At 47.2% G+C, this 13,266-nt stretch overlaps 1 protein-coding gene across 4 annotated transcripts in view; it reads left to right on the top strand.

Moving 5' to 3' along the window:
* ATPSCKMT (ATP synthase c subunit lysine N-methyltransferase) overlaps positions 1-13,266 on the top strand; it is a 245,604-nt gene that overhangs the window by 140,539 nt on the left and 91,799 nt on the right. The window contains exon 5 of one of the 4 annotated variants that reach the window (XM_040493919.1): positions 7,882-8,087. The exons of the other annotated variants lie outside the window; for them this stretch is intronic. Coding sequence (XP_040349853.1) covers positions 7,882-7,941 — 60 coding nt within the window. The 3' untranslated portion in view covers positions 7,942-8,087. Of the gene's footprint in view, positions 1-7,881; positions 8,088-13,266 lie in introns of those variants that run through there. 4 annotated transcript variants of the gene reach the window in all.

The raw sequence follows: 13,266 nt of genomic DNA, 5'->3' as shown, positions 1-13,266 counted from the left end.
AGAGAGAGACAGAGTGCGAGCAACGGAGGGGCAGAGAGAGACAGAGACACAAAATCCAAAGCAGGCTCTAAGCTCTGAGCTGTCAGCACAGAGCCTGACGCGGAGCTTGAGTCCATGAACCATGAGATGATGACCTGAGCCAAAGTCAGGCGCTTAACTGACTGAGTCACCCAGGTGCCCCTATTCTTGGCAACTTGAACAAGCCCCATCCTGTGGCACAGAGAGCGGTGTCCACGCCTCGCCCCTTACTTGAGGTTGGCTGCTTAATGCGCAGGGTCAACCAGGGAGAAGGAATTGTTGAAATTGTTTTCTTGTTCAGTTCATCTCCCTGTGGTACGACCTTGAACATGACCTCCTGGCTTCGGTGGGTTTCTCCTGGTGACTCCATGGGGGTGGCGGTAGCTGTCAGCTCGAGTGGCTTCTCCAGAGCTGAGGACACTTGCCCTTTATCGTTCCCCCATGAAGCTTACAGGCACAGGCACAGCCCCAATGGACTTAAGTCTGTTTGGTTATGTGCATCTCTTGGGTTCTTCTTGGTCGCTTTGGGTAGCAGCTAAAGAAGTCGGAGGCAGGTGAGAGCCTTGACTTTTTCCTCCTCAAAAAGCCTCAAACCAGCTTCAGCCACACACAAGGCATTTATTGAAACAGTCTTAATTTGCCAGCAGGCCCCAACGTGTTCATTAACCTGTTCTATGAGCTTAATGAAGTCCTAGCTCCTGCCCCTTAGGGGTTCTGACTCCTGCTGGGCAGAAGGAGTCTTGAGGCAAATGCCAAGGCTGTGGAGGCAAATGCTGTCACCAGCATCAGACAAAGATGATCCTCCCAAGTCCAGGGCCCGACGATGGGGGATGGTTTAGGGCTGTTGTCACACATCATTCCCAAGGGAAGGGGTTCAGGCATCGATGAGTTTTGCACCCTCTTCCTGAAGGGGTGGGGATGTTTTAAAAAATATTTTAGCCAATCCGTGCATCTTAAATACCTTTAATGTCACTATTGGGAGCTCCTGTCTAGCAGCCATCATGATAATTAATAGGTCACTAACTGCACTTACAGGCACCATTTTTGGTATTCCGTAAGCCTTATTTGATGACAACAGAAGTTTCTGCAGTCACCACCCCGGTGTCTGGGCTCCCTGCATAGCACACCACAGTCTACCCTGAGCTCTGCTCCTTTGACAAGGGTGCTGACAGCTCACTTCACATCACATGGTAGATCTGGAGTGTTTAAAAGTGACCTTCTGACACAGAGATGGACAACAGATGACATCGGGTGAGGGAGCCTGTGCCATTATAGGTGACAGTCAGAGAGCAGCAGCTGATGTGGGGGCACCTCACTGCCCCCCGTGCCTTACGTTCATTACCTACGTAATCCTCATGATAACCCACTGGGGTTGTCTGTCTCATTAGCACCATCTTTCAGATAAGGGAGCTGAGGCTCCGTGAAGCTCTAAACTTTCTCAAACTCAGTAGCTAGTAGGTGCAGAGGTATTCACCCCAGTGTGTGACCTCAGAACATCTCTGCTACCCACTGGACCAGATCCAAAGCAGATGGCAGTCCAGCCAGAGAAAGTTGTGGCCAGCATAGCAGACCTCAGGAGCCGGCTGGGAGTGTCCTCGCTCTGGTGACGGCTGGACCTCATTACACACTTTTGGTCCCAATGATAAGAGGTCGGTGCAGAATGTCTTGATGTGGAGGCCTCAGTTTCATAGGTCTCTAGACGGGGACTGTCCAGGAGGGTAGACGAGGGTTGGATTTAGGTCATCTCACAACTGCCCAAAACTGTGGTCCAAGCCTGCCCTCTGGCTGTACCCCCCTCAATGAGCCCTACCCCACACTGGCCATCTAGGAGCTGTGAACAGGGTGCTACCCTGATCACTGGGAGCCTCCTTCAGGGCTCCCTTCACTGCCTGGACCGTGGGACTTGGTCTTGGCATGTCCCCTTGGGGGCTCTCATCCTCCCTGGGTCACTCTCCCTGGATCCTGAGGAAGTCCTCATTTGTTATGAGCCTCACCTTTCTACTCTCTACCAGTGAGGTTTACAGATAACTTTGATGAACTTCAGTTCCTTGAAAATTTTCATCCGTCTCATCATTTATGAAACCAGTATGAGCACCTGTGGGGTGACGGCATTGGTTTTGGGGCACTGTGTCATGGTGGCTGAGCACCCGGGCTCTGGGGCCAGGCAGGTCAGACTCTGGCTTGGCTACTCCATCGCTGTGTTGAGCAACTGATTTGACTTGTCTGTGCTTCAGTTCCTGGATCCCAGAAGAGGGATAAGACGGTACTTGCCTCACAGGGTTGTTGGAGGGTTAAGTGAGTTAACCTAGGTGAGTATTTGCTCCCCGGCCAACTCATTTGAATGGACTTATGGTGAGATTTAAGTAATAATCTTCTCTGGAATTCTTTTTGTCGACCACGTGATTTGCCGCAGAGGGTTTTAGGAAGGCGGATGGAGGGGAAGAACGCACTGGAAGTGGTAGCAAGAGACACCTTGTCAGGAAGCACCGGGTGCGGCTGTGAATTTTCAAGCCATTGGTGAGTGGCTTGGTTCTTACCATCTTTATCCGAGTTTTACTTTGCTAAGTACTGTCCATCAATTTGTGAATATCTCAGTTATTTGAGGTCGTTCATTCAAGGCAAAATGCTGAAAGTAAAAGCGAAATCAAGGAGAACCCCGGGGCTTTGAAGGCTTTTCCTAACTCGTGGCCATTTTCCGCCTTTAAAAGCACTGACTTGACTTTTACAAGAGCCTGTAGAATAATCTAACAGAAAATGGAAACCAAGAGCACAGTCATTCCCTTAAATATTTTATATTGCATTCGGATGTGCATTTTTCAAAGATCATTTCCTTGACATTTTCTGGGGGTATATTTCTTGGGAAATAAAATAAATATGTTTGGTGGATGCTCATACCAATTTATTTAGAGCTATAAATAAGATAAAGATGCCTCCTGTCATTTGTACTAGAAAATATAAGGATCAGAGGAATATCTTAGGAGGACAGGGCAAAAGATTAATAATGCTGTTCAGATGGTGCTGAGGTTGGCTGATGCTTTAACCCGTTTTAGTGGATCCTCATGTGAATTATGCCTAAGAACGGTGATGGAGATCCTGTGGCCCAGGAGGAGGCCAGAGACACAATGCTCCAGGCCACATACTTCATTAGGGGCTGCTGAGTGACAGAATCCAGATTTCCTAGTTTTTCGATCTATGGATGTTAAGTAGATTCCTTGGGGGTACCCAGATCATTCTCAGTGCTTCCCTGAGGCTGGAAATGACCCTTCACAGGTAAGAAATTTACTCATTCCAGTTGGAGCCTGTAGTGTATGTGCAGTGCTCCCAGGAGAGGAAGGAACTGGCCACACTCTCCCAGCAAGGAATCTCTTCATGCCGTGAACCTGTTGACTCATTGCATTGCTGCAGTGGGAGATTTGATGGAAATGGTTCCCCTGGGGTGGACAGTGAGCAAGGATGAAATATGCAAGCCCCATAGGACCAAGTGCGCAACTTTAGGGCAAGTGAGGGCGGACGTGGGAAGGCACTGGAGATTCAGAGAAGAGACGTTCCAGTCTGGGTTGGACAGGGAGGGCTGTGGGGAGGCAAAGGGTCAGAGCAGGGGTACAAAGGAAGGGAAGATGTTACCTGGGTGTGGGGAGGGCTCAGTATTGGGAAGGATGAAGAAAAGCACTGTAAGAGACAACAGAGGGATGAGCGACCCTGCCTGACATTGGGGAGGAGCTGGTTGTGGGCAGGGAAGTAGGAGAAGGTTGGCTGGTGGGCCAGTCGTTCCTGGCTATAGTCCCTGTAGTCAGGGTGTAGTCACTGGTCCTGGGAGTTCAGGTTTGAAGGTAACAGGAAGCAGTAGGTGATTTTTAAAGTAAATCAAATCAGTGGGGCACCAGAGTGGCTCCGTCGGTTAAGCATCTGACTTCAGCTCAGGTCATGATCTCACAGTTCGTGGGTTTGAGCCCTGTGTCAGGGTCTGTGCTGACAGCTCAGAGCCTGGAGCCTGCTTTGGATTCTGTGTCTCCCTCTCTCTCTGCCCCTCTCCAGCTGGAGCTCTGTCTCTCAAAAATAAATAAACATTAAAAAAATTTAAAATAAATAAAATCAGATATAAAATACAATCTTGTAAAGAACTCTTTTGTAAATCGTTAAAAAAAATTTTTTTTAACGTTTATTATTGGGAGACAGAGAGACACAGAGCGTGAACAGGGGAGGGATAGAGAGAGGGGGAGACACAGAATCTGAAGTAGGCTCCAGGCTCTGAGCTGTCAGCACAGAGCCCGACGTGGGGCTCGAACTCACAGATGGCGAGATCACGACCTGAGCCAAAGTCGGTCGCCTAACCAACTGAGCCACCCAGGCATCCCTGTAAATCGTTTTAAAAACCAAAGAATATGTGTTATTGTGTAAATGCAGTGAAAATAGTGACTTTCAAATTCAATGATCTTATGAGTTCAGATTTTGTACGTTGTTTTCCTGGATTAAGTGAAGTACAACTCCATTTGTCTTCTCCCATCACCAAAATAATGCCATCCTGAAAGAGAAGTAAAGTATGGAGAGAAAAGGGGAAAATAAATTTTCAGTAGACGGAAGAGCACTGCTATCAAGTTCTTTCCGTTTTGTCTCAGAACTGAAAGCAAGCTTTTTATTTATTTCTTTTCATTTTCATGTCAGTATACGTAGTGTCCAAGTCACTTCAGAAACTTGGGACATTTTATTTTATCTTATTTCATTTCTTTTTTTTTAATATGAAATTTATTGTCAAATTGGTTTCCATACAACACCCATGGTTCATCCCAACAGGTGCCCTCCTCCGTGCCCATCACCCCCCCCCCCCCTCTCCCCCCCCCCCCCCCCCCCCCCCCACCATCAACCCTCAGTTTATTCTCAGGTTTTAAGAGTCTCTTATGGTTTGGCTATGGTTATGGTTAGGGACATTTTTTATTTGGAACAACTGATATGAAGAAGGATGTGGTGGTGGTGGCTTAGGGCTCCTAGTGAGACTCAAGGAATGGCTGCCAAGTGGCTTGTCCCGTCCCCTTCTCTTTCTTGCCCAAGAGATTCCTCATTTTAACATCAAAGCTCAGCGTCTGCTCCAGAATCCTTCTCAACACGCTGTTCTTGGGAATTTCAACTGAATCTGCGATCGGAACCAAGTTGCCTCCTGGCTTTGAGTGTAAGAGTGGTTCTCATTCCTCAGCAGGCATCAGAAAACCTGGAAGACTTGTTGTGTCACAGGAGCTGGGCCCCACCCCTTCTGATTTAATAGGTCTGAGAATTTGCTGCCGATGCTGCTGGGTGGGGAGAACGCTTTCGGGACCACCATCTTGGATTTTAGAGGAACCATTAACCGGTGGCCACTCAATTTTCCAGTTTAATAGGGGTCCTTTGGGTGAAAAGGGCAGCTGTTTAGAATTTCCTTACATTTTCTCTTGCTTCCTCTTCTCTGTCGTCCTTCTTTTGATTGCTCAATTAGAATGTTTTACAAACCAATGACCTTAAGCAAGAAAATGTCTTAGTCCAGAACCACTTGCTTTTTGACATTCCAGTGACCACAGCACCTTAGCTGAAATACAAGTTAATGTTTTAGAATATGAAATGAGCAGTTTCTGAATATAAGAAGACCTGATGGGTTGACAGAGTAGACCAAAGAAGAATGTGCTGGCAATTTTCTCAATTTTCACCCCAGATCATCAAGGGTTTGCATCGGCGGCGATGTGGCTGGTAACCGGGAGTTGAGGTAACGCTTGTGTCAGTTTCTTCCTGCTGCGGTAACGAAGCGCCACAAAACTGGGTGGCTTCCACAGAAGAAATGCATTCCCTCGTGGATCAGGAGGCCGGAAGGTGGAGGTCGAGGGGTCAACACGGCTGGCTCTTCCAAAGCTGTGGGGGAGAATTGCCCTCTGCCAGCTTCCGGTGGTCTGCCCACCTTGGGGAAAGGTCACCCCTCCGCTGTCCTCATCGTTTACCCCAGTTTTCTCGAAATACAATTAACAAATTAAATTGTAAGATACCTAAAGCCTACAGTGTGCTGACTGGATACACAGATACATTGTGAAAGAACCTCCCCATTGAGTTCGTTACTTAGCACAGCATCACCTCACACATTTATCTTTTGTGTGCGAGAACGTTTAAATTCTGTCCTAGCAGATTGCACAGTACAGTGTTATCCACAGGAGATCCTCAGACTTGCTTCATCTTATAGAGGAAGGTTTGTACCTTTTGACCAACCTCTCCCTACTTCCTGGTCCTCCTAGCCCCTGGCGATCACATGAATATAATATATATATGTATATACATATATGTATATGTGTGTATATGTATGTATATGTATATGTATATATATGTATATGTATAGTATATATATATAATTTTTTCATTTTGAAAAATTTTTAATGTTTATTTATTTTTGAGACGGAGACAGAGCACAAGCAGGGGAGGGCAGAGAGAGAGGGAGACAGAATCCAAAGCAGGCTCCAGGCTCTGAGCTGTCAGCACAGAGCCCAACCCGGGTCTTGAACCCATGAGCTGTGAGATTGTGACCTGAGCAGATGAGCCACTCAAGCGCCCCTATTTATATATATTATATATAACATACATTTTTTAGATTAGTTATATGTTATTTTATATATAAAATGTATAAAATTTTATATATATAAATATGTATATTTTAGATTTGTTACAATATTAGTTTTATATATATAAAATATATAATATATATATTTTAGATTCCACATATAAGTGAGTCCATGCAGTATCTGTCTTCCTCTGTGTCTTTATTTTCACATGAGTTTCTCCCTGTGTGCTTGTCTATGTGTCCAAATCCACTCCCCTTATTTATTTATTTATTTATTTATTTATTTATTTATGAGAGAGACACAGAGAGAGAGAGAGAGAGCATAAGCAGATGAGTAGGAAAGGGGCAGAGAGAGAGGGAGACAATAGAATCTGAATCAGGCTCTGAGCTATCAGCACAGAGCCTCACATGGGGCTTGAATCCACGAACTGTGAGATCATGACCTGAGCCAAAGTCAGACGCCTAACTGACTGAGCCACGCAGGCACCCCCAAATTTCACCCTTTTATGAGGACACCAGTCATATTGGATTAGGGCTCACCCCAAGTGGCTTCATCTTAAGTATTTACATCTGTAATGATTCTGTTTCCAAATCAAGTCACTTTCGGTGGCACTGGGGCTAGGATCTCAACACATGAATTTTTGAGGGATGCAGTTCAACCCCTCGCAGTGACCCTGAGCTAGTTACTGCTCAAGCTGCCTGCAGGACACCTGGCCACCGCGAGAAGCCTGCAGGGGCGGGGGCACCCACCTCTGGCACCCACCTGTCCTCTCAATGGCTCTGGCGATTGGCCAAAGATGCCACAGAATGTGTCTGGGGACGTGTTCATAACCACAAAATATCCTGCTGCATGGAAGCCTACTTCCCTTCGTGTTCTAGCTTTGAACTCTGAGTCGTTGAACTTGGAAATGGTACCACTGCAAACTAGAAGATCAACGACTAAGCTTGAAGAAGACACTGCTTTTGAAAAGGTAGGATCTTATTATAACTGATCCTGCAGTTAAGGGATCCTATTAACCCTCGACCCCAAGACAAAGGCCTGAATCTTCTGAGACAAGATATCTGCCAAACGTCTGCCAAGGACAGTGCGAGCTGTAAATACGTCAGCGGCTGTGCGGCATCCGAAGTGCGGCTCTGTGCACAGTGGACCTGCCAAGGCCAGTTACACGGCTTGTATTTTGATCTGAGGAGCTCGTGCTTAGCTGGATATGGGGAACATTTCTCTCTATCTGTCAAGAGTATTACCTTGTTCATTAATGTGTCACTAAAATTTAAAATGCCACCTTTCTGCTTCCCAGGTAATTCCCGCAGACAGGTTTGAGGCATATTGTGAAAAGCACGTTTCTCAGCAGAACTAGAGCCACAGAACGTTGGTGGACAGTGTGCTTGGGTTTTAACTGCCTGCGTCCCTTGGATGTTCACGTGATGTGACTGTTCCTCACAGTTGCCCCTTTGCGAGGTGTTTTGCTTAATTTCCGCATCTGAATTTCTACGTACTCAATCCTTCTATGAGTAATGATTACTAGGAGGAAAATCATGTTGTTTTTGTTATTTGAGCATTTTTTCTCCGTTGCCATGGTCCTTCACTCTTCTCCCATTTCTCGGGTGCTGTCACCTCTGGGCAGTTGTTGGGTGAAGAAACCTCAAGGCGGGGGCCTCAGGACACATGGCTTGAGCGTCAGTGAGAAATGAGGAGTTGCTGACATCCAGCTCTGGCTTTTCGTTTTCCTTCTTGTTGGAATGTTAGTTTCATGTTTCTTAATAGATTCCTTCAAAGAAATTCGGGAGATAGAGTAAGGATGTCTTCTGCAATCCTTATATTTCTTTCTTTTTTTCTTTTTCAATGTTTATTCATTTATTTTTGAGAGAGACAGTGCAAACAGGGGAGGGGCAGAGAGAGAGTGGGGGGGAGACAGAGAATCCCAAGCAGTGCCCGACATGGGGCTCGAACCCACCAATGGAGAGATCATGACCTGAGCTGGAATCAAGAGTTGGCCGCTTAACCAACTGAGCCACCCAGGTGCCCCACAGACTCTGGTTTTAAGAGGAGTGACTCCCTTGTGCTGCTTTAAGTATTGAGGGTTTTCTTGTAGGATATGCATCCACAGGAGCCTAGGAAAGGCCACTCGTCACCGTGACAGTAAGCACGCCAGTCCTTCCCGCTTTCTTGTACTCATCGGGCCCTTCTCACTGCCTTTTGGGGGGTTATTCAATACTCAACCTTAGAAATTTCACATCACTAGCTCCTGTGCATCCCCTGAGCCCAGGGAATCCTGGCAAACATCACATTCTATAGTCTGTATTGTGAAAACAGCAGGTGTTATTTTTTCGTTATCCATTTCCATCTCTAGATGGTATCTCACTGCCCTTTTTTTGAACTACACACCCTCCCCACGTCCCCTGCTGCCGAGATTCTGTTTCAGGTCACTTGTCAGCCTGCCGATTGGATGTCCTTGGGCCAGGTGGCCATTGGCTTGATTGAGTTACGCCCAGTGGAGGAAGTACTTTCAAGGTAGTTTCCTCCCTAACTTCCTTCTCCGAAGGGAATATAGATCCAGAGACTTCTGTTAGAGTCTGCAACTCAGAAGGAGAGGAGGCTGGGTCCTCCTGAAGAGTGTGGGCTCTGGGAAGGAGAAGAGGAATAAAGATGCATTTCAGGTCTGGAAAATAAGCAGTCAAGATTCAGACTCTGTGCTTGATGACAGCTGGAATCTGGCGAAGGAGGTGAAGCTGATGTTCGGTACCTCCACCCCTGTTCTCTGTCAGATAATCAAGGAAATGACTCTGGATTCTTGCAAATGTGGACAGAAGAATTGTAAAAGATTCTTTCAGACCTGGATAGGAGGACGCATGGACATGTTTGCCAGGCTTTAGATCTTTATTTTTTTTAAGTTTGTTTATTTATTTATTTATTTATTTATTTATTTATTGAGAGAGAGAGAGAGAGAAAATATAAGTGGGGGAGGGGCAGAGAGAGAGAGAATCCCAAGCAGGCTCTGCATTGTCAGTGTAGAGTCTGATGCGGGGCTCGAACTTACAATCCATGAGATCACGACCTGAGCTCAAGTAGGATGCTTAACCGATCGAGCTGCTCAGGTGCCCCAGGCTTTTGGCCTTTAAATTAAGGGGTACTTGGAGCTCTCTGGGGTGGAAATTAGAGTTGAGGGCCACTACTCCATTCTTGTAAGTGATTACAGACCTTGGAATTGTTTGCCAGGCTCGCTCCAGAACCCTAGTTTTTGGAGCACGACTCCTACCTGCATATCGGGTTTGTTCTTTCAACCGTTCCTTCAGGGCAGAGCTTGGCCCCGGTTCCGGAGGTCAGCTACCTTGTCTCTTCTAGCTCATTCGCGGCACCTCCGTCCTGCTTGAGACACTCAACTGAACAGCCACGCCTCTGTTTTCCTGACGACTCATTCGTATTTAAATCACCTTCCTGAAAGTTCCCTTGGCTTAAGCCTCTCTTCTGTGGCCTGAGCACACAATTTAAATTTCAATCCTAATGTTCTTAGCCGGTCCTCCTGAAACGCACGCTGGGTAATTGGTTGAGGGCTAACTTCTCATTACTTTTGCTAAATGAAGAGAATACCTTAAAACCGGCCACAGGTGAGCACAGAAATTCCCAGACAGAGTTAATAAGCTGTTCTCGTCACGTGTGTTCTCTGCCCCTGTTTGAATTGTGCTGTCGGTCGTGCGTTGCTGGCAGCAGAAAGAAATATGATGTTCGGCTAATGGTTTGAGAAGGGGAGGGAAGGACTCGGGGTCACCTGTGGCATATCCTATTCTGAGCCGAGCCAAAGGAGATTAATACTGTCACTTGCTTGATTAGCACTGCTCCTGGCCAGGCTCTCGACTTCGAAATGTATTAATTCTGCGAGAACAGCTCCGACCGGACTTGTCTTGTCCACGTTTGCAACTAACCTTGTAAAATCCCACGGCAGGGGGCTGACTGGAGGCGGAGGCTGAGACCCGGGCCAAGCCCTGCTTGTTTTTTTTTGTTTGCTCTTATGGCAAGGGCTTTCAAAATAATGCCAAATTGCTTAAGCCTGAGCCTGCAAAGTAATTGGTGTGTTTTGTATCTCGAGTTAAAGCTCTTTTTAGCAAAGAGTTCTAGCGCAAGCATCCTTAAATCTATTAGCTGTGTACATGCATTTATTCATGCGAGTGTCAGGAAATTTCTTGTTAAGATAACCTTCCTAAGTACATCACTGTGATGTGAATTGGTAATGTGTTCCAGAGTCGGAAGGTGTCTGGGCTTGGGTTTTGAAGGCTCCGTGTACTGTCTCACTTGGCTGGGAATTATCCGGCATCAGGTGTTTTGCAGATAAAAGCGTGGCTTTCAGCACTTACGGTGGGAACGTTTTCCGTCCCATCTGCTGATGGATGGAAAGTTCTGCACGTTGAGGCTCTTTTTCTACTTCTGCAGATCCACTGTCCTGCTTGTGGGAGGTAGGGAACCTGGCAGGTCCCTGAGCTTTGGAGCTGACAAGCCTGAGTTCCAGTCCCAGCTCGGGTACCTACCAGGAGTGGTGATCTTTCATGTAGAAAAAGCCTTGCGGGCAAATTGGAGTAAAGTATAAACATTGTCACTGAATAATAGAATAGGAGTTTTAAAAACTTTTTGATATATAATGCCAGATTTTCCTTTGACAGGTTATGTGGATTTTCTATTCCCACCATCCTTATTTTGAAATTCATCGTATATTATTTAAGTAATCCCACCCAGTGTACAGGAAAATTGTTTTGTTATTGTTCTAATGTGTGTTTCCTTGATGACTTGTGAGGTTACGCCCATTTTTTCATATGTTTATTGGCTTTTTGCTGTTTCTTTTTTGTATTGCCCGTGAACGTATTTCCAAGTCTTCTTGTTCGTTCTCTCCCCTCAATACAGTGAAAGAGTAATACAAATGATAAAGACACCGTACTTCTTTTGGAAGTGACAACAATATTGCCATAGTTCTTTTTTTTTTTTTTTAAGTTTATTTACTTTGAGAGAGGACGTGCGTGTGTGCAGGTGGGGGAGGGGCAGAGAGAGGGAGAGAGAGAATCCCAAGCAGGCTCTGCACTGTCAGCACAGAGCGTGACGTGGGGCTCAAACCCATGAACAGTGAGATCATGACCTGAGCCAAAATCAAGAGTCGGACCCTTAACTGACTGAGCCAGCCAGGCGCCCCATCATAGCTCCTTTTTTTCTTTTTTTCTTTTTAAATGCTGATTCCAAAATATGTTGTATGGGTCTGGTGTCCCTGAGCCTCACACTGTGCAAACTTTCCTTTTGTACACAAGTATTCTTCTCAGATTTGATTGTTCTCCTTCTGTACCACGGATAGTTTCGCAGAGGATTCCTTTCTCCTCTTTCTTCTTATTTGGCCATCTTAATCAACTTCTTCACTGGTTCCTGTTAAAACCACCCTTTCCTGGTCTTTAGCAGATTAGGGTCGTCCAGACAATAGTCTCTTCCCTAGCCAAGATCTGGGCACCCCGTTTCCCAGGCGGCCCCCACTCACCAGGATCAGTATCGGGGCAGATGGAGAGTGGTTTCATCCCGTCTGAGAGGAGGTCATGGGTGTTGGGATGCATTTATTCCTTCAGTCATTCAGTAAATCTAGTTGAGAGATGGCCATGTTCCAAGCCCTGTCGTAAACAGTGAGCGGAGCGGATAGAGTCCTCTGCGTCCGCAGCTGCCACCGCTTGGTGTCAAGGATAACACAGCAAACAAGACTCAGCATGTGCAGATGTCCGAGGGGGTGTGTGCCATGGAGAGGGCAGGGGGTAGGTGCCAGCTGGGGAGGAGAGCCTCTGCCCTGGGTGGGGAGGTCAGGGAAAGACTCCATGAGAAGCCAGGATCTGAGGGAGGTGAGGGAGGCGAATCTCCCCCATGTGAACACCGGGGGAAGAACATTTCAGGTAGAGGGAGCGCTGAAGGTGCCAAGATCCCGAGTGGCGAGCGTGCAGGGGACAGCCAAAGAAGACTGGGGGACCAGCGGTGAGAGTGGAAGGCTGTGCGGTCAGAGTGGTGCCAGGGACCCAAACCACGGGAGGTCTTACTGGCCACACGCCACCCTGTGTGGCGGGGACAGCCGTGGAGCGATGTGATTTCACTTGATTCTTCAAGGGAAGCCATGGATGACTGTGCTGGGAATAGATAGCTGGGAAAAGGGGGGGCTGGGGTGGAACAGGGAGACCAGGTAGGGGGCTGCTACCCTAAGCCAGGCAAGGGGTGGTGGGGGCTGGGAATAGGCTGGAGCCGGGCGTGTGGGGGACACGGGCACACTGCTCGGTAGCACCCAGAGGATCTGCTGCTGGACTGAATGCGGCGTCTGGATCATTCGCCAGGGCCGCCGTAACAAAGGGCCAAACGCTGAATTGCTTAAACGACGTGAATGTATTGTCTCACAGCTCCAGCGGCTGGAAGTCCGAGATCAAAGTATCAGCAGGTTTGGTTCCTTCTAGTGGAAGGAGAATCCGTTCCCCGCCTGCTTCCTAGCTTCTTGTGGTTTCTTATCGACATGTGGTGCTCCTTGGCCGAAGCATCACTCCGACCTCTGCCTTCATCTTCACACGGCCTTCTCTCTGGGTCCAAATTTCCCCCATTAGTGAGGACACCGGTCACGTAGGATTGGGAACCTACCCTACCCCTCTGCTACCTCATCAAGCTGAACTAATCACATGTGCAACCATCT

The sequence above is a fragment of the Herpailurus yagouaroundi genome, unplaced genomic scaffold (assembly GCF_014898765.1).
Source record: "Herpailurus yagouaroundi ecotype Mexico unplaced genomic scaffold, PumYag 29, whole genome shotgun sequence".
Taxonomy (NCBI): Eukaryota; Metazoa; Chordata; class Mammalia; order Carnivora; family Felidae; genus Herpailurus; species Herpailurus yagouaroundi.
This window is presented reverse-complemented; position numbering and strand designations above follow the sequence as displayed.